The sequence below is a fragment of the Mustela nigripes genome, chromosome 7 (assembly GCF_022355385.1).
Source record: "Mustela nigripes isolate SB6536 chromosome 7, MUSNIG.SB6536, whole genome shotgun sequence".
NCBI lineage: Eukaryota > Metazoa > Chordata > Mammalia > Carnivora > Mustelidae > Mustela > Mustela nigripes.
Genome location: NC_081563.1, coordinates 90,383,559 through 90,411,308, shown reverse-complemented (window position 1 = coordinate 90,411,308; position 27,750 = coordinate 90,383,559). Strand labels below are relative to the sequence as shown.

Genomic DNA, 27,750 nt, shown 5'->3' with positions numbered 1-27,750 from the left:
TGGAACCACTACCACATGGAGGTGCTCACCTGTACCACCCCTGCCAGGCTCCTTCGTGCTATCCCTTTATCACCACACCCATCCCCTCCCTCCCATCCCTAAAGTGGGGCAACCACTAATCTCATCTCCATCTCTATCACTTTGTCACTTAAAGAACATTTTTATAGATGGACTTACACAATATGTGACCTTTTGGGATTGATTGACCTTGAAAACTCAGTATAATTCCCAGATTCATCCAAGTTGTTTCACAATCAATAGTTCATTATTATTATTATTATTATTATTATTATTTTTTGCTGAGTAGTGTTCCATGGCCAGTATGGACAGTTTGTTTATCCACTCACCTCTTTTTTTTTTTTTTTTAAGATTTTATTTATTTATTTGACAGAGCGAGAGACATAGCAAGAGAGGGAAAACAAGTAGGGGGAGTGGGAGAGGGAAAAGCAAACTCCCCACTGAGCAGGGAACGCAATGCAGGACTTGATCCCAGGACCCTGAGATCATGACCTGACCCAAAGACAGAAGCTTAACGATTGAGCCACCCAGGTGCCCAATCCACTCACCTCTTGAAAGGCATCTGAGTTGGAGCTATTCTGAATAGAGCTGCTGTAGACATTAATGTACAAGTTCCTGCATGAAAATAAAGTTCATTTCTCTGGAATACATGCCCAAGAATGCAGCTGATAGGCTGTAGCCTAAGTCCATTCATTGTATTTATTTTTCAGTTCTTTTCTATTTCTTGGCAAGTGATTCAGGTTATCTGTGATACTGATAATATGAGTAACCTTTAAAGACAAGCACACTGAGCCATTGTGCAGCCTTTGGCAACAGTTATTCCCCATTGTGTGGATATGTGTGGTATGGAAAAAGGTGGACCTCTGATTACTCCAGGTCGCAAGCAGGTGCTAAATGGAGGTGAAACTTTACTCAGCTGTGTGGGAAATGTTCATTCTTACTAGTAATCAAGAACAAGGAATGCTTCTAGCAGGGAGTAACTACATTAATAGCAGCACTACCAGCAATAAGTGAGGTTTGCAACTAAAGGAATTTCTGAGAAAATGAACGAAATTGTCACAACAAGTAGGTAATAATTAAGAAGAAATGAAGAAAATGATATATTTTTCCAGATGTTGTTTATATCCTCCTTCTCTCTTGTTTCTTCTTTGTAAATTCTTTTAACTTTATAAGGAGCAGACAGTTTCTGTCTTATATACATGATTTCGAAATATGAGGAAAATGAAAAGCCACTGTCTGTGGAGGAAACACCACCCCGAAATAGCACAGAGAAGACAATGCTGGTTTTACTAATGAACAGGAATACTTTTTAGGTGAAATAATATATCAAAGCAGAAGTCTGTTGCTGTCCTGGCCATCCTGTTGGGCTTCTTCCACTCAGCATAGGTTTTTTTCTTTTTCAAATTTAATTTTATTTTTTAATGTACTTTCATGTGGGGCTCAAACTCATGACCCTGAGACCAGGAGTCATATGCTCTTTTTACTGAGTCAGCCAGGCACCCCTTACTCAGCATAGTTATTTGGAGTTTCATCCACATGGTTGCATGTATCCATAGCTGGCTCCTTTTTCTTGCTGTGTGGTAGTCTGTTCTAAGGACAATTTATGGTTTACTTATCCATTCACCTGTTGATAGACATTTATATTATCTCAGTGGCTATTTTGAATAAAACTTTTGTGGGGTTTTTTTGGCTTTGTTTTTTAATTTTTATTTGTTTATTTATTTGAAAGCATGAGCACGAGTAGGGGGTGGGGCACAGGGAGAGGGAAAGAAAGAACCCCAAACAGACTCCACGCTGAGCACAGAGCCTGATGTGGGGCTCAATTCCATGACCTCCAAGGTCGGGACCTGAGCCAAAACTGAGTCAGATGCCCACTGACTGAACCACCCAGGTGCCCCCCAGGAATGTTTTTGATCAAGTCTTTGTGTGGACATATGCTTTCCTTGCTCTGAGGACATAAAATTACAAGCAGCTTGAATACCTTACAATGGCTAGATTTATGCAGGTTCTGAAGGGTGAGTGACTAGATTGTGCAAGGGACATAGGAATGGGCAGTGTGGCCAGAGCAGAGGACCCAAGCATGAGCTTTCCATCTGGCGTTTGATGGTTGTGCATTTGATTGCAGGCTATTTTCTTTCTTGTGGCTTCTCCATTTTTTCTTAGATTGAAGTTCCGAATTCTTCCTGGCCTCTTTGGACTTCTCACATTGTGCCCATCCTTCCTTTTTAGGTCCATTACTATGCCCAGTCCCTGCTCTTTCCTTTAATGAGAATAAGAAGATGGTGATGACAGCTTAGTTATATTGTGGACCCGGAACTCATGTGTGCAGTCTATATGCATTACTGTGTGTAATCCTTCCAGGAGCCCCACAAAGGAGGTACCACTTTTATGCCCTCTGTGCAGGGAAGAAACCACAGCTCAGAGAGTTAAGTGATTTGTCCAGTATTGCACAGTTAGTAAGTGGTAGGTTGGATGTTGGACTAAATCATCTGACTTCAGAGCCAGTACCTTCAACCACAGTGTTGTATACCCTTCGTCATTGGAAGGGTAAATTTTGCATGGAATTTAAGATACCATTTTAAACTGTTCTTCCACATCATCTAGTTAACTCCTATATTCCTAACTTAGTGTTTTGTCCCAGTGGCCCCTTCCCTGGCAGCCCAGACTGGGTCGGATCACCCTGCATGCATCCTCCCTCAGAGCTCTGTGTCTGCTCTACTGAGCTGGGAGCACAGCATGGATGCAGATGCCTTCCTTTGCTTCCCTTAGTGCCTGCTGCCCAAAGAGTGCTAGCTAGCATTGAGTAAACCAGGTGAATGAGTGAATGAATTACACGGTCAGATATCCATGTTTGTCATCAAATTTGTTGAGGTATTATTTACACATACAAATGTGTAACCACAATCCAGGTAAAATTATCTTGATTACTCTAAAAGTTTCCTGTGCCCCTTGCAGTCTCCCTCTGTCCCTAGCCACCACTATTCTGTTTGTCTGTCCCTATGGTTTTCTCTTCTAGAATTTTAGATAAACTGAATCATACAGTACATAGTCTTCTATGTCTGTCTTATTTAGCAGAATGCTTTTGGGATGCATCCATATTATTGCATATGTCAGCATTCCAGGTATATATTTAAAACTGCCTTAAATAGTTATTTTGGAAATAGTGCAGAAATACTTAGCCTCACTCAGGTTTAGACATGGTTTATAGAGCAGCAGTTTCCAAGGGTGCTCCCTAAGATCCTTTCAGAGTGTGTACAAGGTCAAAATAATTTTCATAATAACCCAAAGATATTATTTGCCTTTTCTCCTCATTCTCTCAGAGTTTTCCAGATGCCACCTGACATGTGGTTTTGCAACAGTTTGGTAGCACAAAGATGGTAATCCATCTGTGTTCTGTTAAGCTGTCTGGCTTAAAGAAATTAGTAAAAATGTTAATGCCTCTCTTCTCACTAAAAGTTTTTGTATTGGAAAATACAGTCACGTTTTAAATAACAATTATTAATTATATTAACATTTAATGGCTTTCTTGTTATTATTAGATACATGAGTAAATATTTTTAAATTTTGTTTTAATTTCTTACATGACAAATCATCATAAATATAAACCATGTTAACAGAAGCTCTTTGGGGTCTTCTGTTTTCTAGTTGTAGAGAAACCCTTAGTCTAAGAAGTTTAGAATCTTCTGGACTAGGAATATTTTTGGAAAGGCATTGATGAAGTTCTTGAACCTAGGTGAGGTTCAATGGGGTGAGGTTCGGAGCCGACGGCTAAGAAAGAATTCTTAAGACATCTTTGGTGCAAAAAGGTGGTTTATTAGAGCACGGGGACAGGACCTGTGGGCGGACGGAGATGCTGCTGCCCCAGGCATGTGAGGAGTGGCTGGTTATATACACAGGAGTTGGGTAGGTGAGGACAAAGAGGGTGATGTTTGTCTCTAAGGAATTTTGGAAGCAAGGTCTCCAGGACCTTGAGGGGCTAGCTATTGTTGGGAGAAAGGTTATTCATTACTAGTAGTAAAAATCTTCTTGTGAGACCCTTTAGATGTCTATCAGTGGGCCATATGCTTGGGAATGATTCTCGACACTATCTTGGAAATCTAGAGATAAAGTTTCACATTTCTCCTATCAAGTGTCCTTGTTAGTGAGAGTTGGGATTAGAAGAAATTTAACTTTATTTAGGGCTTGAGGAACTGAGTTATTTGCCTCTGGAAATTGTGCTATTATTAGATAGCTTCTTTGTTGTAAATCTCTAGGACATTGGTAAACCAAGGGAGACTCCTGTCTTGCAGGACTGTGATCTCTGCAAGTTAACTATTTGTTTTTCTTTTAGGGCAGCCAGAGGTGCCTGAGGAATGTCACACACATTAGCAAGGGGAGCGGGTGGAGAGGGGGTGCAAGGTGCCAGCTTTGGCTTTGTCTTCAGCCAGCCTCCTGCTCCCTCATCAGCATCAGGAATAGGATGAGAAAGTCTTTTTCCTGGGTGGGTTTGGAGACCTGGCCTGTATTGCCTGGAAAAGGGACCTCCCTCCGGTGGTGCCAGATGGAATGTGGGCTGGAATGCAGGGACAGGCAGTGTCAGCTAGTCTCATTGTGAGCCCCCTGCTCACTCCCCAGACCTGGTTGGACAGGTTCTTTTGATGATTCAGCCTCCCACAAGGAGCCCTCGGGCAACCCATGCCTGCAGCTGGCTTGCAGGACAGTGATCATGAGGCCTAGAGCCAGCCACTTTCCCGAGATGAAGCTGCTGTTACTCTCTGATTTCAGGTTTGGCACTTGCTGAGGAGCTGATTGAGGTCTATGCTGTGTTCTGATCGCAGGGCGAGCATAGGATATCATCAGGATGGCCCACTAGCTTTCAGGAGAATCTGTGTACTCTCCCCCTGTGCCCGCAATAGAGTTCTAAGCTCAGATTGAAAGACTGTCTAAAATAATTATTTTAACAGAAGCAAGTGGGAGACTAGTCTTACTACTGGCCCAATTATTGTGGGGAAAGAGACATGTGGATTTTAGTTACCAATTTTAATAATGCTGTTATTTATAAATGGGAGCAAAATTGTACCTCCAGTCTTTGACCTGTTAATTGATCTTCTCTTGCAGGCGAAAGGGCCTATGGTTCCGACTGAGGAAGATACTTCTCTGTATTCTGGGGTTGTATGTTGCCATTCCATTTCTTATCAAACTATGTCCTGGGATACAGGCCAAACTGATTTTCTTGAATTTTGGTAAGTACCGAAGTACCAAAGTACTTTGTCTTGAATTTAGTAAGAGTTCATTTGCATGATGATTTACGTGTTTTTATATCTACCACCCAGATCAAGAAATAGAGCATTTCTCTTACTCAGGAGGTTCCCTGGTCCATTCCCAGTTACAGGCTGCTGCAGGGATTGTATTGCCCTCCAGGGCTAATAGTTGTGTGCATAGGTAATGCCTGCTTGGGTGGGGGTCCTCCTTTAGTGGCAGTGGGTGAGGATGTTAACAGTGTTGTGTTGGAGGACCTCTGCCCTTGTGCCATCTAGGAGGCTCACTGTTCTTGACCCCTGAAAGGTGACCACCTTAAACAAAAATAATTAGGACTTTTTTCTTTAAAAAAAAAAAAACAAAAAAACAATCCAACATGCTTTGGTTTCTATGGAATTATATACTGGCTCTATAGGTGTTGTAGTCTCCCTGAGTTAATTTAGACCTTGTGTGTTCCAAAGGTTTTTTTTTTTCATGCTGTGTATTTACTTTTATGCAAGTGGGAGGAGAAAGGTCCAGAAGTCTCAAGCTCAGGAAGTAGAAGGTAGAGGGTTCCCAGGTACATAACTGTTGGGAATAATCCTCTTAAGGAGCATCATTTTATACCTACAAGATGAGGTGAGGAGGGAAGAGCCTGGGTCTTCGAGTGTTAGAGTTTGAAGATAGAACATGGTGCTTGGCACATAGCAGGTACTCCATAAGTGATGGCCTTCAGCTTGGTGTGCAGGTATGGGCAGCATCTGAAGCAGTCAAGGTGGGCTCTGTGCATTTTTTTAGCTGTTGATTTGCGAAGAGTAGGTTTGGACCTTGTCTATTTGGAAGGAGAGATTTGAAAGCTGGGGCTGATGCTGTGGGAAGAGGCAGCAGGGTTGCTGGTAGAGAGGAGGGAGGAGGAAGGAAGAACATGAAGATGAGGGGAGGACAGACAGGAGGTGCTGAGATGGCTCACGTGGCCTGGGACAAGCAGGCTGAGGGCGTGGTACTGGGACCAGGCATGTCAAGACTCCAGAACCCTCTTCTGTAGTAACAGTGCTCCAGGCTCTGAAGGTGCCTGGGCATGCGAGTTCAGGTTTATGAAGTCTATAGTGGTCTTAATCACAGAAACTAGGAAGTCACTGGCCAAAAAGGGCATTTCTGCTCTAAAGAGGAATAGTAGTAGGAGGAAGAGAAATAGTAAGGTCAATGTTTAATACTTTGTAAATCTGAAGTAAGTTTTTTCCTTTGGTGTCTTAAAATAAGTGAAATATTTGTAGTATACCAAGAGGCATTTGATTTTCCTAATGGAAACGTAGCTGAACTTTGAGGAATTTATCCTATGTTTTCGTCAGCGTGAGAGGCACAAACTTAAAAGGAATTAACAACATAGTAAAATCAAGGGAGTTTTTATTTTCTGACTTTAACCCTTAAGTGTCCATAGTCAGTCTAGCACAGAAAGGGGTTTGGGTTTAAATATAAACATGAAGCTACCAGGTTGTAGATACCCTGAAGGCAGACTTTAGGATGGACCATGAATGGCTTTTCCAACTCTGTAGGCCTCTAAGGTGCCATGGGCAGGTGCCTTTGCCCTATGGTGGGGTCCCAGCAAATATTTTAATTGAATTGCTTTTCTACAGATCAGTTCTTTGGGCTACTTTAGACACAGCCCTCAAATGTTGCTCAGTTGATTTCCTCATGAAATGGTAGGGTGTTGCACAGGAGCAGAACTTTGGGTTCTCCTAGTCCAGGCCCCTGTACACCCACAAGATGACGCCAGTCGCTCACCCTTTTTCTGCATGTCCACTGTGTGGCAGTGCGATGGCCTCCTGCAGCCGTTTTAAAGGAGATTGTCTGGTTAGCTATCTGTGCTGCCTGGCCTGTGGAGGAACGGGGGGGCAGGTTCAGCCCATGGGGCTGGAGGGCCAGTGTGTTGGGATAGCACCTCCATTTTTGTCTCCTCAGAATGCGAATCTTGATCCCGTAGATTTCCATTTGGACTCTAAAGGAAGTTTAAACAGTCTTTTGGGCCTCAGAATATAATAAAAAATACATTCTCAAGTTCACACCAAATCTATCTGAAATCACATTCATACATCAGATAAATAAGCTATAGAAAAAGCATAGCCCCTGTCATGTAAGGCATTATTCTACTTTAAGTATATTTTCATAAACAAAAACTACATGAGCTTTCCAAAAACAGAAGATTAATGAAAAAGCCCTGAATGGCAGTGAAGAAGAAAATGAAAATCATTCTGAGGAAATTGTTAATGTTGTTGCTTATCTGTCTATTTCCTGCTGGTCCCTTTTGTCTGAGTCTCTACACATAGACATGAGTATATGCCCTTTTCACTACTCGGGTTCGAAAGTGAGATTCCAGTGTCAGTGATGTTGGGTGATACCCAGTATTTTGTGGTCTTGAAGTTGAGATGACTTTTGTTGTTGTTGTTGAATTGAAGTATAGTTGGCAAACTATAGGATATTAATTTTAGGGGTACAACAGAGAGGTTTGACAATTGTTTGCATTACTCTGCGCTCATCACAATAAATGTGGTCACCATCTGTCAGCCTACTGACTTACTATAGTAGTGTTGACTGTATTCCCTGTGCTGTACTTCTCATCTCCGTGATGTGTGTATTTAACTGAAAGCTTGTACCTTTTCATCTCCTTCCCTTATTTTGCCCATCTCCCTCCCCACCCCCCGGCAACCACCAATTTGTTCTCTCTGTATTTGTGGGTCTGTTTCAGGTTTTTGTTTGTTTCAGTTTGCTTGTACCTTGGTTTTGTTTTTTAGATGCCACATGTAAGTGAAATCCTATGGTATTTGTCTTTCTCTGTCTGACTTATTTCACTTAGCATACATAACGCCCTTTAGGCCTACCCACGTTGTCCCAAATGGCAAGATCTCATCCTTTTTTAATGGCTGAGTAATGAAACCTAGATAGATATCTTCTCTGCAGTTCTTTGCCCTCAGATCTAGAACCGTCTCTTAGTGAGAAGGAATGTTTCAGTTTAGAGGCCTGCACAGAACTGCTCCTCTCTCCACATTACCTTGGGCCTTTTTTGGGAAATAGGTTAGATATATGAATTATGTATTTGTTTTTATTTTTATTTTTATTTTTATTTATTTTTTTTTAAAGATTTTAGTTATTTATTTGACAGAGAGAGATCACAAGTAGGCAGAGAGGCAGAGAGAGAGAGGAGGAAGCAGGCTCCCCGCCGAGCAGAGAGCTATGTATTTGTTTTTAAAGCGGAAGGCCGGCCAGTCCTCCTCAACATTCTCCAGGATATTAATCCTTATGCATTGTCTTTTTCCTTCCTCTTAGCAGTCCCTTTTAATCCTTGATATCTTTCTTTCTTTCCTTTGAAATTTTTTTGTTTGAGTAGCTGACACATAATATTACATTAGTTTCAGGTGTGTAACACCTGAGTGTAGCCACCATCTGTTACCGTAAATGTGATTACAATATCATTGACTATATTCCTCATGTCTCGCCTTTCATCCCCGTCACTTACTCATTCCAGATTTGGGCATCTGTACTTCCCATACTTCCCACTTCCCTTCCTCTATTTTGCCCATCCTCCCATGCCTCTCCCCCTGGCAATCATCAGTTTGTTCTCTGTGTTTACAAACAGATCAGGTCTGATTCTGCTTTTTGTTTGTTTATTCATTTGTTTTTTGTTTTTGTTTTAGATTCCACATATGAGTGAAATCATATTTGTCTTTCTCTGCCCGACTTGTTTAACTTAGCATTATACCCTCTAGGTCCATCTATGTTTTCACAAATGGCAAGGTATTGTCCTTTTTTATGATTTTGTAATAAGCTAGTGTGTGTGTGTGTGTGTGTGTGTGTGTGTGTATGTACTACATTGTTCTTATCCATTTGTCTATCTATGGACACTTGGGTTTCTTAAGTACCTTGGCTATTGTAAATGATGCTGCAGTAAATATGGGTGTGCATGTATCCTTCCAAATTAGTGTTTTCATTTTCTTTCTATTTTAATTTTTTAAAATATTTTATTTATTTATTTGACAGAAAGCGACAGAGTGAGAGAGGGATCTCAAACAGGGGGGATGGGAGAGGGAGAAGCAGGCTTCCCACTGAGCAGGGAGCCCCACACAGGCTTGATCCCAGGATTCCGGGATCATGACCTGAGCTGAAGGCAGACACTTAATGCCTGAGCCAGCCAGCTGCCCCAGTGTTTTCATTTTCTTTGGGTAGATATCTGGTAGTGAAATTATTGGATCATAACGGTATTTTTCTTTTTAATTTTTTGAGGAATTTCCCAACTGTTTTCCTTTCTTACCCCTTTTCTCTTATGGAAGCCCCTACAGCCCCCATCACAATGTTAGAATCTGATACAACCCAGAGCCCTCTGCCCGCCCCCCGTATTGGCACCACACCTCTTCCAATGCATCAGTGACTGGGATGAGAGGTGGCCTAACATTTAAAATCCTCAGGCAGTTAGAAGTGTCCATTATGGCTAAGTAGTTGTAGCCTCTCACCCTTTTATGTATTTTGCAGATGGACTAAAGAAAAGGTGATAGACTAGGTCGTTTCCCATTCAGTTGTATACTCACTGATTTATTCACTGACCACTCTGTTTGTGCAGGATCCTCTCTAAATCATGCCAGTTGGTATGTGGTTGCCAATAAATGACAGTGCGGTCAGAGGGTGAATAATGAAAAATGGGAGGACAGGAAGCCAGAGATGGGATTGAAGCATCTGGATGTGTCTTGCAGGCCTATGAGGACAGCAGCATGTATATTGGGTTTCCAGTTGTGCACTTAAGCTGTATGTGAGGCCGAACTTGTAGAGCTAGCAGTGAGCGGCTGGGTCACTGTCCTGGACGCCTCACTCCTACCCCTGTTATGTGCCCTGTGGGCTGCCTGTGGGGCCTGTGCTGTGTCCTTGCTGCAGCCCCGAGGGTCATGGGGCCAAGGGATAACAGAACCCAGCTGTTCCAGGCCAGCAGGAGTGACGTGTGTTCTGTCCTGGGCATGTCCTGCCACCCTTCTCCTGCACCCCTTGACCCGGTCTCTTTGTGGCATTTTGCTTACTCAGATTGGTAGTTACCAGTGGTTCCTCTGGCCACTCCTCTCAAGCTGCCTAACCCCTTGGACTGACCATGGACCCCCACTCTCCGGAAGGGCCCCAGGGGAAGAGAGGCACATGGGTGGCATCTGCTGGACTCAGTACATTCACTGCCTTTTTCACGGTTATTTCTACAACAGAAGTAAGAGTGGACAGGAAGATAAGTTTTGTGGAGTGAGGTCCTCCTGGAGGAGCATCTGGCTTCTTCGTTTCTAGATTTCTCAGGCCTCAAAGCTTTTGGGATTAGCTACTAATCCTCATCAAACTCTTTTCACAGGTAGGGGGTTCTCTTGGAGCTCTGGGGCCATGTGGAAGTAGCTTGGCCACCTTCTTTCCCAACACAGAACCTGCCGAGGCCTGAGAGCTGAACCAGTGGAAGCCAAGTGCCCTCAGCCCTTGATGGCACCCCCTTTCTGTTTGGCATGGGGGCTGAGGGTAGATAATTCCAGTCTCAGGAGCAGAATTAAAGGAATCTGGGTGTAGGGTTGAACGGTGGGCATGAAATTGAGGTTTTTAGAGTTTTGTTGACAAAGTCATTTCACTTCACAGTTGTCAGTGGGCACGTGAACCTGCAGCCGTCAGTTCCTGCAGCGTGGGACACTGTCCCAGAATGGCGGCTGCAGGACTAGGTACCCGCATCTGAAACAGCACAGGAAACAGAGGCCCTTGCCAGCCTTCTCTCTGGTCAGGAGCCTTCTCTGAGTCCCATTGCCAGAGTAAAATCTGACCTCCATAGCTTGACTGCCTTGGCCCCGGGAGCAGCTGTAACAAATACCACAAACTGAATGGCTTAAAACAACAAAAATTTATTCTCTCCAGCTTCTAGAGCCTGGAATCCTGAAATCAAGGTCTCAGCAGGGCTATGCTCCCTGAGACTCTGGGCATGGTCCTTCCTGGCCTCTCCGGGCCTCTGGTGTTGGCCAGGGATCTGTGGTGTCCCTCAGCCTGTGGCTGCACAATTCTGGCCTCTGCCTCTCTCGTCAGCTGCAGCTGTCTACTCCCTGTGTCTTTCCATTGTCTTCCTCTGCCCTTGTCTGTGTCTGTGTCCCAGTTTTCCCTTTTGATAGGGACACCAGGTCTACTGGATTGAAGTCCACTGTATGACCTCACTTTAGCTTGATTATCTCTCTGCACACCCTATTTCCAAATAAGGTCACATCTGATGGGCTGGGGGTTGGGACTTCAGTGTATCTTTCAGTGTATCCTGAAAAGGACGTGAGGGCCATTTAATATTAGAGCCATTCATCTTTCTTCCTTCCTGTCTGATTAGTCAAGGGTGCAGGCTGTGGGGTCAGGCTGTCTGGGTGCAAGTCCCAGGTCTGTAACGTGGGAGCTGGTGACTGAACAAGAGCTCTGAAGTGGAAGAGGTGGGGTGCACATCACAGGAGGCCCTGCAGGAGGGTGTGCTTATGTGGGGCTGGCATGGTAGGAGCACCAGGACGTGCAGTGTCACCTCCTTTGATGGCCCTTTTTCTTTTAAGAGAAAGTCATAAAGTCTAAAATATTTAGCCCCCACCCCCTTGGGGAAGGGGTGGATTAAGAAGCTGAAGGTACAAATGGCAGCCCTCGTGGGAGGATTTATCTCCTTGCATGGTATGAAATGCTCAGGGAATTTCTGGGGGGGAGCATGAGTGGGTATTTCATTTCTTCAACAAATGTGTAGTGAGGAGCTGCAGTGGGCATTGGAGGAGTGAGAGCTGAATGTGCAGGTGTGTGGCGGGAGAGTGCTCAGGTGGAGAGGACAGCAAGTGCAAAGGCCTGGAGGGAGGAGATCAAAGGCCGTTTCTTAAGAACAGGATGGTAGTAGGAGGTGTGTTTGGCTTTTGTGCCATGTAGATATGTACGATTTTGTAATGAAACTGCTCTCTTCATCAAAGGAATCTGTACGGTGGTGTGTGACTCCCTCGTACAAGGTGGGATTGGCTAGAGGCCAGGACCATCCTGCTGTTTGTCACTACCCTCTTTGAGAGTTGCCATTTGATAAAGTGAGTAAATCTCACCTCAAGGTTTTTAGGGTTTGGGTTTGTTTGTTTTTTTTTAAGATTTTTTTTTTTTTTTTTTTTTTTTTTTTTGACACAGAGAGAGATTACAAATAGGCAGAGAGGCAGGTGGGGGGGGGACCAGGCTCCCTGCTGAGCACAGAGCCCAATGTGGGGCTTGATCCCAGGATCCTGAGATCATAGTCTGAGCTGAAGACAGAGTCTTAACCCACTGAGCCACTCAGGCGCCCCGGGTTTTTGGTTTGGGGTTTTTTTGTTTGTTTGTTTTGTTTTTTACGTTTTTTTAATCTTTGGGGTACCTGGGTGGCTCAGTCGTTTGAGCATCCAACTCTTGGTTTCAGTTCAAGTCATGATCTCAGGGACATGAGATCGAGCCCTGTGCTGGACTCCACACTGGGCTTGGAGCCTGTTTAAGATTCTCTCTCTCCTTCTCCCCTCCCCTGCATCTTGTTTGCATGCTTGCTTGCTCTCTCTCTCTCAAAAAAAAAATTTTTTTTAACTTTTGACTAAATATAGCTTTAAACATTATGCTCACCACAAGCAGTAGAAGTGCAACAGTATATAAAGGAAATATCCCCCACCTGCCCATGCATGCCTGCATGCGTGTGTGTGCACACACTCACTTTGGTAAAAGCCTGGCCTATGTCTTCCTTTATTTCTTTGTGAGTCCCATATGGGTTATGATGTTGAATACATTTGCTTGTTTTCACTGTAACTTTTGGGACTATGCAGCACATATGATGATCTCATTCCTTCTCTGTTCTTCTACCTATAGTTCATGGACATTCCTCCATGTCAGTGGGTCTCTGTTGGTCTCCAGCTAATGGTCCCTAGATTTTCCATAGTGTGGGTACATTATAGAATTCTGCTCTGTTGGCAGGTGACCTGTTATATGTAGGCCTCCTGTTACACGGTTCCATTTGGTGTCACTCAACTCTAGATGGGCTCTGTGGATTCCCTGCACCTGAACCTCATCTTTGGCTGTCCTGTGTGCATGAAGTGAGAGCACTAGAAACTTCAGACTCCCCGACTCACACCTGCATTCACTTGGTTACTGAGTCCTGTGGCCTTGGCTCCAGAACACCACCCATCTGTTACCTTTCTCACTGTTCCTCCTCCCCCCAACCACCCAGGTTCCAGCTTTCATCTGTCGCTTAGCCAGAGATGGCTGGCCTCCCCATCTCCAGCCTCTCTCGTGGCCAGGATGTCCCTCAGGTCCCTCAGGGATCTTTTCTTCTCTCACTGTGTCTTCTCAGGGGGTCCTCGTCTTTGCTAGAGGATGTGCAGGTGTGCCCACAGCATTCCAGCGCTCGCTCACCCAGCTCTGCACCTGAGGCTGGAAGGCCCTGCGTACCTGGCAGTCTTGGTTTGGAAAAGACATGACACTTCCTGAGAGTTCGCCTCTGCTGTGTGCACATGTGTATACGTGTGTGTCCATCTGCCCCACTAATCCTGGTTTCCATCTCTTTCTCTTCCACAGTGAGGGTTCCTTATTTCATTGACTTGAAAAAACCGCAGGATCAAGGTTTGAATCACACGTGTAATTACTACCTCGAGCCAGAGGAAGACGTGACCATTGGAGTCTGGTGAGTGCCCAGCAGTATGGCCAGTGTTGTCCAAGATCATCACTTGTTTTTATCCTCCCACTCTTCGTTTCCAAAACAGAGATGTTGGCTAAATTTGATCCTAATGGAGCACAATGAGATGGCATCAAATCTTAGGTTCTTAGGTTTTCAAACACTGATGGCTTTATGAACCAGGCTGTTTGTGGAAAGAAACCTTATTTCCAGGGGGAAAAAAGAGAGTATGAGCATAGAAGTGCAAGCACAAATTTGAGTACACCCTTTCTTCTCAGAGAAGGGGATGTTTAGACATTGGAAACAGCTGGATTTCTTTCATAAGCAGTGCTTCTGGCCACTGATGTTGTGTTTGCTCTCTTTTTGTATTGACTTTTTTGAGCCACAAATTTAAATTGGACTTAATTAAACACTGTGACTTCTTTCTGTCTCCTTAGAATATGTTTTTCTCCTTTTCCTTATGAACAAGTGGGTGTTTCTGAAAACTAAATTAAAATTGACCAACTTTTCTGTGCCATTTTCTTTCTTCCCTCAGAAGCAGCTTGGCATCATTGCCCCTTTGTGTAGCTAGGTTTCTCTTTCAGCAGCCATGATGTTTCTCTGCCCTTGCAGAAAACTGCTGTGTATCTGAGATGCTTCTAAACAAAATGCTGTGGGTGGCTTCCCACTGTGGGCTATGAGGAAGTTCAGCCATATCTAATGATCCTGGGTAGAGAACATAAAGTGGGAAGGGAGATTATTGTTCTAGGAGTTAATGCTTGGGCTAGGCTTTTGTTATTTCTGGTTTAATTTAATCTTACATTTACTGACCAGTATGTGTGCATGGGCCACTTTGTTCTTGTGTCCTCAGTCAGAAGCTCGATGTGTTTTGCTCAGAGCTGTTTGGCAGGGAGTTGGTCGGCCCTCCTGCCAGTTAGTGTGGTCTGTGCTTTGAGACACTGACAGGGGGTTGTTAGTAGGGACCTCTTTTTTGGGTAGTAGTTAGGATGTTCTATTGTGGGAGGAGTGTTTATGGTGCTGATACTTGGGCTGAAAGCTCCCGCAGCCGTCACCCATGAAGATTGCCCTTAGTGGCAGCAATGGCGAGACTCAAGTTACTGACAGCCAGGCTGTGTGCTGCTGAGCTGCGGCTAGCCCACGTCTGCTCCCTGTACTGTTGTGAGGACACTGTGGGCCCTGAGGCAGCAGTAGGCCTTGTTCTTCGCACCCTGTCTGTGGGAGTAATCTCTCCATCTGGTAGGGGGCAAGAGAGCCCTGGGAATAGGGTCCCTCTCCTCTGGCTAGGCACTTCCCTTGTCAAGAGTACCAGGTTTGGGGCAGGCTGGCTCCTGGTTGTAATCAGCATCCAGGACCTTTAAAATGCGCCTTTTGGTCCCATGGGTTTATAATTGTCCAAGAGTGGTCATTATGGTCAGAACCACCCAAAATGCGATCCTCTGGAACAGGTCAAAGAAACATTAGAAGTGAAATGCTGAGGGGCACCTGGGTGGCTCAGTTGGTAAGTATCCAACCGTTGATTTCAGCTCAAGTCATGATCTCAGGGTTGTGAGATCGAGCCCTGTGTCACGCTCTGCACTGAGTGTGGAGTCTGCTTAAGATTCTCTCTCTGCCCCTCCCTCCTCTACCCTCTAAAAAAAAAAAAAAAAAAGAAGTGATAAAACTGAAACTTAAGAGTTAGGAAATTTAAAAATGTCTATTTTTAAAGAAATGGCTATTTAATATTTTCAAGCATTCTTGCTAATAAATGTGAATATGTTTTATAGAAAAACCTTATTCATTCAGACCCTTCCCAGCAATTAACAGTATTTGATGTGGACAGACATCACATTAACTGGAGCATCTCCCTGAGGGAGAGTTCTGGCCAGAGAGACTGAGTGCATCTGCCTGCCAGGTGTGGGATGAACTGGGCTGACACCAGTCCATCCATGCAGCATGTTGGCTTATAGCATCTCCTCCTCCAGAGATGGGTTTGCTCCCAGGTGCTTTGTGAGCAGACTCTAGAAATGGTGCTGTAAGGATGTCCAGCTTCTAGTCCAGCTTGTAAAGATCAAAAGATCAGTGTCACTTAATTATCACCGCTGACACCATAAACTCTCTTGAGTATGTTGTGAGTTAATTTGTTTACAGGTTAGACTAGATAGTCCAAGATGGCAGAAGACATAGTTTTGTCTGGTCCCAGGAATTCAGCTAGACAGCTATCAAATCATTCTGAACACTTGTGAACTCAGCCAGAGATCTAAGAGAAGAATAGCTGCAACTCTACAAATAGAAAAGTGACCACTTTCTGCAAGGGTGTGGAGAAGTGAGTCCAAGATAATATATGGGAAGGTAAACCATGGGGTGGGGAGCCTCTGTAAGCCAGCTACTGGAGTGATATAGCAGCAGAACACAAAATTGGAACTTTAAGAAGGCTGCTTCGATAAGGGACATACCTGTCTGACAGGTGCTCAGATCAGATGGCAAAGTGGGAAGGAATCCTAGGTGGGCAGTGTGGTCTCAGGATCCTCAGGGTCACAGGAAGACTGGGCGTGCCTGTGTGTGGCAGAGTTCCCAGACATCAGAGGGGGGAAGTTGGTTGCCATCAGTGAGCCCAAGAGTGGGCTGTCAGCTCAGGGTTGCCTATCCTATGAACTGTGGCGTGGTTGGGCGACTGCTCTCCAAGCAGGGGCCAAAAAAGTGGCAGAGCCGTGGAGAGACCCTCTTTCTGCCCCATGGAGGAGAAGCGCCAGTGCACACCACAGGAGTCTGCAGGGTTTGGAGACTCCAAACGGGGTCGCATGCCTGAGATAGAAACACTCGGTCACAGGATAGGTGAGCACATAGTATGAACTGAGACCCCCAGAGACAGGAGTGACTGACTGCTTTTCCCTGAGGACAGACTGAGGAGGTGGGCCCCATGGCCTAGAAACTGAGAGGCTGCCATTTTCATTCTCATCCTCTAAAGCAGCGCAGGAATCCTTTAGGGAATAAAAGCCACATTGAGCAATCGGGAGTGGATTACTTAGCCTGGCCCCTGGCAAGGGCAGTGCAATTCTGCCCAGGGGCAAAGACACCTGAGAATCTGCACAACAGTCCTCTCCCCCAGAAGACCAGCAAGAAAATCTGGCTAGGACCCAAGTTTACCGATCACACAGAACTTCAAAACTCCAGCACTACTGGAAAATAGTATATAGAATTCGTGGGTTTTGCCCCGTGATTCTTTAGTCTTTCAGTATTATTTTTCTTCTCTTTCCTTTTCAACCTCTTTCTTACTTTATCAACTCTTCTTTTTAAATCTTTTTTAATTTTCATTTTTATAGTTACAGTCTATTCTTCTGTTATATTTCATTTTTGTATATATATGTTTCTCCTTCTTTACAATTTTGGGATGCAATTTCTTCTAACAAACAGTCCAAAACACACTCAGAATCTAGTGTATGGCTCTTTTCTCTTCACTATCTAACTGTATTCTCTCTTTTTTTCTTGCTTTTTTCAAAAATTTTTTTAGTCTTTTAATTTTAATTGTTATAGTTATGTTCTGTTCTTTCATTGCATTTAATTTTATTTTTGTACATATATAAGTTTTTCTTCCTTTACAATTTTGGGATCTTGTTTTCTAACAGACCAAAATACAAACAGGATCCACTCTATTGGTCTCTTCTGATCACATGTCTGATTATATTCTCTCTTTTTTCCCCCCATTTTTGGGTCTTTTCTCATTTGAGTTATATTTCTCGGGGGTTGTTGTTGCCATTTTAGTATTTTGTTCTCTTGTTCATCTGTTCTTCTCTGGAGAGAATGACAAGACAAAAAACTCACCTAAAAAAGAACAAGAGGCCATACTGACTGCCAGGGTCCTAATCGGTATGAATGTAAGTGAGGTGTCAGGACTAGAGTTCAGAATAACAATTATAAAGATATTAGCTAGGGTTGAAACAAAGTATAGAAGACACTAGAAGACACTAGAAAATCCCCTTTTGGAGAAACAAAAGAACTAAAATCTAATCAAATCAAAATCAAAAGGTTATGAATGAGATGCAATAAAAAATGGAGGCTCTAACTGTCAGGATAAATGAGGCAGTAGAGAGAAATAGTGATATGGAAGACATAATGATGGCAAATAAAGAAGCTGAGAAAGAGAGATAAGCAACTACTGGACCATGAGAAGAGAATTTGAGAGATAAGTAAAACAATTGAGAGATATATGAAACAATTTTAGAATAATTGGGATCCCGGAAGAAGAGGAAAGGGAGGGGCAGAAAGTATACTGGAGCAAATTATAGCAGAGAACTTCCCTAATGTGGGGAAGGAAACAAGCATCCAAGTCCAGGAGGCACAGAGAACCTCCCCTCAAAATCAATAAAAATAGGATAACACCCTGACATACAATCGTGAAACTTGCAAATCTCAAAGACAAAATACTGAAGGCAGCTCAGGGTAAGTCCATAACCTACAAGGGTAGAAACATTAGACTTCCAGCAAACCTATCCACAGAGACCTGGCAGTCCAGAAAGGACTGGCATGATATATTCAGCATGCTAAATGAGAAGAATATGGAGCTGAGACTATTTTATCTGACTAGGATGTTGTTCAAAAGAGGAGAGATAAAAAGCTTCCAGGATAAACAACAGAAACTAGAAGAATTCGTGACACTAAGCCAGCCTAGCAAGAAATATTAAAAGGGATCCTTTAAGTGAAGAGAGAGCCCAAATTACCGAACAGAGACAATATACAGAAACAGTGACTTTACAGGTAATAAAAAGTTACTAAATTCATAATTTTAAGTAATTTCTCTGAATATAAATGGGCTAATTACCCAAATCAAAAGAAACAGAGTGTCAGATTGGATAAAGAAGCAGCCCATCCATATGCTGTTTGCAAGAGATGCATTTTAGGCCCACAGGCACCTGCAGGTTGAAAGTGAGGGGATGGAAAGCCATTTATCATGCTAATAACATTAAAAAAAAAAAGCTGGGGTGACAATCTTTATGTCAGACAAATTATATTTTAAGCCAAAGGATGTAATAAGAGATGAGGAAGGACACTATATTATAATTAAAGGTTCTATACAGTGAGAAGATCTAACAATTGTAAACATTTATACCCTAACACAGGACCAGCCAATTATATAAGCCAATTAATAATAAAATTAAACTAACACATTTATAATAATATAATAATAGTGAAGGACTTTATTAGTTTTTAAGAGAATTAATTTATTTATTTAACAGAGAGAGAACACAAGGAGGGGGAGCAGGCTCCCTACTGAGCAAAGAGCCTGATGTGGGGCTTAATCCCAGACCCTGAGATCATGCCGTGCAAGGCAGATGCTTAAATGACTGAAGCACCCAGGTGCTCTAATAGTAGGGGACTTTAACACCCCACTCACTGCAATAGACAGATCATCTAAGCAGAAGATTAACAAGGAAACAAGGGCTTTGAATGACACACTGGACTGTACTTCACAGATATATTCAGAGCATTCCATCCTAAAACAAAAGAATACACATTCTTCTCATGTGCCCATGGAACATTCTCCACAAAAGGTCATATACTGGGTCATAAATCAGGTCTCAACCAGTACGAGAAAATTGAGATTATTCCATGCATATCTTTGGACCATAATGCTTTGAACCTGGAACTCAATCACAAGAGGAAATTTGGAAAAAACTCAAATACCTGGAGTCTAAAGAGCATCCTACTAAAGAACGAATGGGTCATCCAGGAAATTAAAGAAGAATTTGAGAATTCGTGGAAACTAATGAAAATGAAAACACGACTGTTCCAAACCTTTGGGATGCGACAAAGGTGGTCCTAAGAGGGAAGTATATAGCCATAGAAACCTTTCTCAAGAAACAAGAAAGGTCTCAAATATATAACATAACTGTACACCTAGAGGAGCTGGGATGGGAGGGAACCCAGCAAATAAAGCCTAAATCAAGAAGAAGGGAAATGATAAAGATTAGAACAGAAATCAATGAAATAGAAACCAAAAGAACAGTAGAACAGATCAACAGGACTGGGAGCTTGTTTTTTGAAAGAATTAATAAGATCAATAAACATGTGGCCAGACTTATCCAAAAGAAAAGAGAAAGCACACAAATTAATAAAATCATGAATGAAAGAGGAGAGATCACAACCAACACTGAAGAAATACACACAATTATAAGAACATATTATGAGACAACTATATGCCAGCAAATTAAGCAATCCGGAAGAAATATGTACATTCCCAGAGACATAAAAACTACCAAAACTGAAACAGCAAGAAATAGAAAAACCAAACAGATCCATAACCAGCAAGGAAATTGAAGCAGTAATTAAAAATCTCCCAAAAAACTAGAGTCCAGGGCCAGATGGCCTCCCAGGGGAATTCTACCAAACATTTAAAGAAGAATTAATACCTATTCTTCTGAAGCTGTTTCAAAAAATACAAATGGAAGGAGAACTTCCAAACTCATTCTATGAGGCCAGCATTACCCTGATCACAAAACTGCGCAAATACTCCACCAAAAATGAGAATTACAGATCAGTGTCCCTGATGCACATGGATGCAAAAATTCTCACCAAAATACTAGCCAATAGGATCCAACAGTACATTAAAAGTTTTATTCACCATGACCAAGTGGGATTTATTCCTAGACTGCAAGGGTGGTTCAACATCTCCAAATCAATCAGTGTGACAGACTACGTTAATATAAGAAAGGCAAGAACTATTGATCCTGTCAATTGATCCAGAAAAAGCATTTGACAAAGTACAGCCTCCTTTCTTGATTAAAGCTTTCCATAGTGTAGAGATAGTGGGAACATACTTCAGTATCATAAAAGCCATCTATTAAAAGCCCACAGTGAATATCATTATCAATGGAGTAGAACTGAGAGCTTTTCCCTTAAGGTCAGGAACATGACAGAGACGCCCACTCTCACCACTATTATTCAACATAGTACTAGAAGTCCTAGGCAGTCAGAGAATGAAAAGAAATAAAAGACATTCAGATTGGCAAAGAGGAAGTCACACTCTCTCTCTTCATAGATGACATAATACTTCATGTGGGTAATCCAAAAGACTCCACCCCAAAATTACTAGAACTTATACAGCAATTCAGCAAAGTGGCAGGATATAAAATCAGTGCACTGAAATCAGGTGCATTTGTATACACTAATGATGAAACAGAGAAAGAGAAGTTAAGGAATCAATTCATGTTTGCAATAGCACCAAAAACCATAGACACTTGGAATAAACTTAACCAAAGAGGTCAATAATGTATACTCTAGAAACTATAGAACACTTATGAAAGAAATTGAGGAAGACACAAAGAGGTGGAAAAACGTTCTGTGCTTATGGATTGGAAGAATAAACATTGTTGAAATGTCTATGCTACCCAGAGCAATCTACACATTCAGTGCAATCCCTATAAAAATACCTTTGACATTTTCACAGAGCTGGAACAAATAATCCTTAAATTTATATAGAACCAGAAAAGACCCTGAATGACTAGAGGACTATTGAAAAAGAAAACCAAAGCTGGAACATCACAGTGCCTGATTTCAAGCTATATTACAAAGCTGTGATCATCAAGACAGTATGGTACTGACACAGAAACAGACACATAGATCAGTGGGATAGAATAGAGAGCCCAGAAATGGACCCTTGATTCTATGGTCAAGTAATCTCGGACAAAGCAGGAAAGAATATCCAATGGAAAAAAGGAAGTCTCTTCGATAAGTGGTGCTGGGAAAATTAGAAAGCCACATGCAGAAGAATGAAACTGAACCATTCTCTTATACTGTAAAAACAATAAGCACAAAATGGTTGAAAGAACTCAGTGTGAGACAGGAATCCATCAAAATCATGGAGGAGAACGCAGCCAGCAACCTCTTTGACCTCAGCTGCAGCAGCTTCTTGCTAGACATGTCTCTGATAAGGAAACAAAAGCAAAAATGAACTATTAGGACTTCATCAAGATAAAAAGTTCTGCACAGCAAAGGAAACAGTGAACAAAACTAAAAGGCAACCTACATTATGGGAAAAGATTTTGCAAATGACATATCAGATAAAGGGCCTGTATTCAAGATATATAAAGAACTTATCAAACTCATCACCCAAAAAACAAATAATCCAGTCAAAAATGGGCAGAAGACATAAACAGACATTCTTCAAAGAAGGCATACAAATGGTCAACAGACACATGAAGAAATGCTCCATATCACTTGGCATCATGGAAATACACTTCAAAACCACAGTGAGATACCACCTTATACCAATCAGAATAGCTAAAATTAACCAGACTGGAAACAACAAATGTTGATGAGGATGTGGAAAAAGGGAAATGCTCTTAACACTGTTGGTGGGAATGCAAGCTGGTGCAGCCACTCTGGAAAACAGTATAGAGGTTCCTCAAAAAGTTGAAAGAAGAGGTACCCTATGACCCAGTAATTGTACTACTAGGTATTTATCCAAAGGATACAAATGGTCGTTTGCAGGGGCATCAGCACCCCCATGTTCGTAGCAGCAATGTCCACAATAAACAAACTATGAGAAGAGCCCAGATGTCCAGTCACAGATCAATGGATAAAGATGTGGTATATAAAATGGAATACTACTCATCCATCAGAAAGTATGAATACTCACTATTTACATGGACATAGATGTAACTGGAGGGTATTAATGCTAAGCAGAATAAGTCAATAAGAGAAAGACAATTATCATATGATTTCACTAATATGTGGAATTTAAGAAGCAAAACAGAGGATCCTAAGGGAAGAGAGGAAAAAATAAAGACAAAATCAGAGAGGGAGGGGCACCTGGGTGGCTCAGTGGGTTAAAGCCTCTGCCTTCGGCTCAGGTCATGATCTCAGGGTCCTGGGATCGAGCCCCGCATCGGACTCTCTGCTCAGCGGGAAGCCTGCTTCTACCTCTCTCTCTGCCTGCCTCTCTGCCTACTTGTGATCTCTATCTGTCAAATGAATAAATAAAATCTTAAAAAAAAAAAATCAGAGAGGGAGACAAATCATAAGAGACTCAACAAACTGAGGGTTGCTGGAGGGCAGGTAGGTGGGGGTATGGGGGTAACTGGATGATAGACATTAAGGAGGGCACGTGATGTAATGAGCATCATGTGTTATATAAGATTGATCAATCACTGACCTCTACCTCTGAAATTAATAATATATGTTAATTGAATTTAGATAAAAATAAAAAATAGTGTACAGTTTAATAATACGGGTATGTACGAGGGGAAATGATCTTACCTAGCCAGTATTTATTAAGCAGTCATTCTGTGTGAGGCCCAGATGAGGTCCTGGTGAATGAGCCAAACTAGATCTTACAGAATGTCCAGTTCACATGGGAGAAACTCCACCCCCAGCCCCAGCCCCTGTCTACATGCTACCACAGCTACCCCTTCTGTGGCCCAGAGGGGCCCAGGTGTGGGTGAGGAAATCTCCTACCAAGGCTGTCAGAAGCCATCACTGTAGCTTGGAGTTCTGTAGTTATTTCTTCTGCCTGCCACCACCCCCCAACCCCTGCCACCACCTGGCCTGCTCTGCGCTCAGTTGTGACTCTGATCCTGTGTCATTCTGTCAATAATCATCCTTATCCGATCATTCTACTCCACTCTGCTTCTGTTTCCAGGCACACTGTCCCTGCTGTCTGGTGGAAGGATGCCCAGGGAAAGGACCAGATGTGGTACGAGGATGCCTTGGCTTCCAGTCACCCTATCATCCTGTACCTGCATGGGAATGCAGGCACAAGGTAAGGAACATGTGTAGCATGTCCTCCCCTCAATGCTGGCCCAGTCTGGTCTGCTGACCCACTATAGAGAGGGAGTGTACAGGCAGTGGGGCCGTGGGGCATCCTGAGAACACAGGAAATGGCAGAGTTTATGGGATTGGGGGGAAAGGCGTCAGGGTGAAACTCCCATGAAGCAGTGTTCCCACAAGCTCAGAGCAGAGCAGAGCTGTATGGAAGGTGGGCCCAGGTGTAGGTTCCTTGGGAAACCACCCCCACTCCCCATGTTAAACAGATGTGGGAGTCTGTGTCCAGATACCCCTTATCTGGGGCTCCCACCTGGGTGGGATGGAGGAGCCTGCGTCACATCACCTAGATCCTTGGCCAGAGTGTGGTGTTTGCTTCTTTCTGAAGTAATCTGAAGGGCAAAGTGAGGGCCAGTGATTTAGGGAATCCAGTTTCTCCTTGAGTAAGCAGCAGTTGTTCCTCAGAGGGGTCGTCATGACACTTCAGGGCAGCAGTGCCCCTGGGGAATGCTGTCTCCTGTTCACCAGCCTTGTGTGTCAGCTCAGGATGAGGGTCGCAGGGAGGCTGGCCCTTTCTCGCTGGCAGGCATGTCCTTCTGGGGGTGGGGGGAAGCACAGTTCCTGGCAAGGGGCAGTGAGTGCTGAGGAGGAGTTGGGGTGACATCAAAGGAAGGATGGCTGAAAGCACAAGGAGGCCAGAGGGACCCCAGGGGAATGCACACAGATAAACTCATCCGTGCAGGCTGCCCACCATGCTGTTGGGTTGGGTGATGAGTGTGAGTTCTGTCTCTCAGCGTTACCACTCTTACAACAGCAAATGCCAATATATCCTGCTGGGTATGGCTGAGGCCCTGTCTGTGGCAAGCCGTTGCTCAAGTTTATCCCAGATCATTTCCAAGAGTGTCTTTAGGGAACCCTCCCTACACTGTTGGTGGGAATGCAAGCTGGTGCAACCACTCTGGAAAACAGCGTGGAGGTTTCTCAAAAAGTTGAAAATAGAGCTACCTTATGACCCAGCAATTGCACTACTGGGTATTTACCCTAAAGGTACAAACATAGTGATCCGAAGGGGCACGTGCACCTGTATGTTTATAGTAGCAATGTCCACAATAACCAAACTGTGGAAAGAACCTAGATGTCCATCAACAGATGAATGGATCAAGAAGATGTGGTATATATACACAATGGAATACTATGCAGCCATCAAAAGAAATGAAATTCTGCCACTTGCAACAATGTGAATGGAACTAGAGGGTATTATGCTTAGTGAAATAAGTCAATCAGAGAAAGACAACTATCATATGATCTCCCTGATATAAAGAAGTGGAGATGCAATGTGGGGGGCTTGGGGAGTAGGAAAAGAATAAGTGAAACAAGATGGGATCGGGAGGGAGACAAAGCATAAGAGACTCTTAATTTCAGAAAGCAAACTGAGGGTTGCTGAGGGGAGTGGGGATGGGAGAAGGTGGTTGGGTTGTGGACCTTGGGGAGGGTATGTGCTGTGGTGAGTACTGTGAAGTGTGTAACCCTGTCAATTTACAGACCTGTACCCCTGAGTCTAATAACATATTATATGTTTATTTAAAAAAAAAAAAAAAAGAGTGTCTTTAGGGGTGCCTGGGTGGCTAAGTCAGTTAAGCAGCGGCCTTCAGTTCAGGTCATGATTTCAGGGTCTTGGGCTTGAGCCCTATGTCAGACTCCCTGCTCAGCATGTAGTCTGCTCCTCCCTTTTCTTCTGCTCCTCGCCCTGCTCATGCACTCGTGCTCAGTCTCTCTCTCTTATGCCTGTAAATTTTCTGAACAGAACATTGTCTGAAAACCCCCAGGAAGGCTGCTATTGTTGCAGCTTCACTAGGGCATGTGAGGGAGCCAGCAGGAGCTGGCAGGAGGCAGGGCTGCTCCAGGCTCTGGGTGAAGGTCAGCCTGATGCCTAGCTGCAGTGGCAGGCTGGGGGCATGTTATTTTGTAAGCAGAACCAACAAGGAGGTGAATTCTTAGGCCTTGTGGGTTTTGGGGGTGGGGGCAAGCCAACAGTGTCTCTCAGCGATGTTGGGGCGCCGGGGCTGCATAGTGGACACCACAGGAAGTCCAGGAAGTGTGGGTTGCGAGGATGCTTTGTGAGACTGCAGAGTGCTCAGCTGCTGAATCGTGTGCACTTGGCAGTTTGCTTTCGTCTTTGCCTGGGACAAGTGGGTTTCTCTTCTGCTTTTCAAAGGGCAAGTGGTTATAACTACTCTGCTAGCATCTTCCTATAAATGAGAAAATTTTGTAGTTTACTGGGAATAAGGTTCAGTTAAGCAATGCCAGTCACATGGTAAAAAAGACAAAGTCTGCCTAAACTTCAGGTTTGGAGGAGCCCTGTGACTTGGAAAGTCTTGCTGTCCTCTCCCCCGTCCCCAGCGAGACCCCCCCTTGGCCTGGCAGAATTACAGCAGCACTGTCTCTCCAAGAGCCAGTCTCTGGCTACTGTTGTGCACTCTTCTTCTTCTTCTTCTTCTTTTCTTCTTTTTTTTAATTTACCCCTCTTCTTTTTGCTCAAAGTGGGGAATTTGAGCAATCTAGACAAGACATCAAGACATGTACTTCTCCAAAGATAACTGAAAACATTTCTTTCTGGTCCTGAAACTCATTCCCTTGTATTTCTGTGGCCACATTGCATTGGTTTTCTTTCTTTGTCTCATCCCTGTCTCTCTCAGGGACACTCCCTGCCCTCCCCACCCACAAGCACCACACAGCAAAGTGGCCAGGGTGCTCAGTATAAAAAAAGAAAACTGCTGAGAAGTCTGGAGAGGGTGAGCTCACTTGCTAACATGCTTTCCTTCCTGAGGTCGCCCCGTTCCCACTTTGGTGTCTATCCACAGTAGTAGCCGACCAGTAGCTGGACAAAATGTGAGGAGGGATAGATAGTACTCGGACAAAGAAGTATAAACACACAAAACACTTTGGATGCACAAAAGCCTGTTTAGCATCTATAATAGGAAGTGACCCCAACACACTAATCTGTGGGTGTGGGGCTGGGAGATGGTCAGGGCCTCTCTGAAGATGGCTGAGCAGTAATTGTCAAGATTACGATCACAAACACCTTCCATCCAGCAGTTCCATGTGTAGGAACATATGGAGCACATGTGTGCAGGAGGACATCAGCATGGGCTGGCCATGGCAGCAAAACTTATATTCACAGCAGATAGGAGAGGGTCACAATGACTGCAAGATAAGGAAGGTGAACCACTACTGAAAAGAGTCCTGAAAGTTGTTTGTGCATTACTGAGTGTAAAGTGAGAGGCAGTAGAGTGTGCATGTCGAGGAAAGAAGTGCCTTCACTTCTGCCACATGCTGGTCACCAGGATGCTGAGGGAAGGGCTAGATGCTGGGCAGGAGTAGGGGGCTTGCTGTCTATCTTCTGTATCTTCTGAAGTTTGTGTTGTTTCTATGTGTTAATCAAAAATAGAAGTAAGGGCGCCTGGGTGGCTCAGTGGGTTAAGCCGCTGCCTTCAGTTCAGGTCATGATCTCAGGGTCCTGGGATCGAGGCCCGCATCGGGCTCTCTGCTCAGCAGGGAGCCTGCCTCCCTCTCTCTCTCTCTGCCTGCCTCTCCATCTACTTGTGATTTCTCTCTGTCAAATAAATAAATAAAATCTTTAAAAAAAAAAAATAGAAGTAATATGATAATTAAGAAATATCCCCAAAGTGCTAAGACTATCCCTTGCTTGTCACGGTATTGCCAGAAACAAGCATGGAGCTGTTCTGATGCCCTGTAGAAGAGGTCATCTGTCCCCCAATGACCCACTCTGTATGAATTTGGGGACCAAGCCACTAAGGACCCAGACACTCCAGTACTGACCCTGGGGGCATGCCTTTTTGAGAAGATGTGCTAACACCCATTCTTGTTTCTTTTTCCCTGACTCTCTAGAGGAGGCGACCACCGGGTGGAACTTTACAAGGTAGGTGAAGATGGCACACAATGTATGATGGACAGAGTGGTGTTCATAGGCTGCATGATGGGCAGAGTGGTGTATATAGTGATGATGGGAGAGTGGTGTACACAGTGTGATTTCGGGAGAGCTGCATACATGGTGTGATGTTGGGAGAGCAGTGTACACAGTGATGACAGGA

General features: G+C 43.7%; 1 protein-coding gene across 2 annotated transcripts in view; it reads left to right on the top strand.

Moving 5' to 3' along the window:
* Positions 1–27,750, top strand: part of ABHD12 (abhydrolase domain containing 12, lysophospholipase) — a 96,960-nt gene that overhangs the window by 56,600 nt on the left and 12,610 nt on the right. For both annotated transcript variants that reach the window (XM_059406413.1, XM_059406412.1), the window contains exons 2-5: positions 5,116–5,240; positions 13,807–13,912; positions 23,517–23,636; positions 27,548–27,578. In XM_059406413.1, coding sequence (XP_059262396.1) covers positions 5,116–5,240; positions 13,807–13,912; positions 23,517–23,636; positions 27,548–27,578 — 382 coding nt within the window. The remainder of the gene's footprint in view (positions 1–5,115; positions 5,241–13,806; positions 13,913–23,516; positions 23,637–27,547; positions 27,579–27,750) is intronic.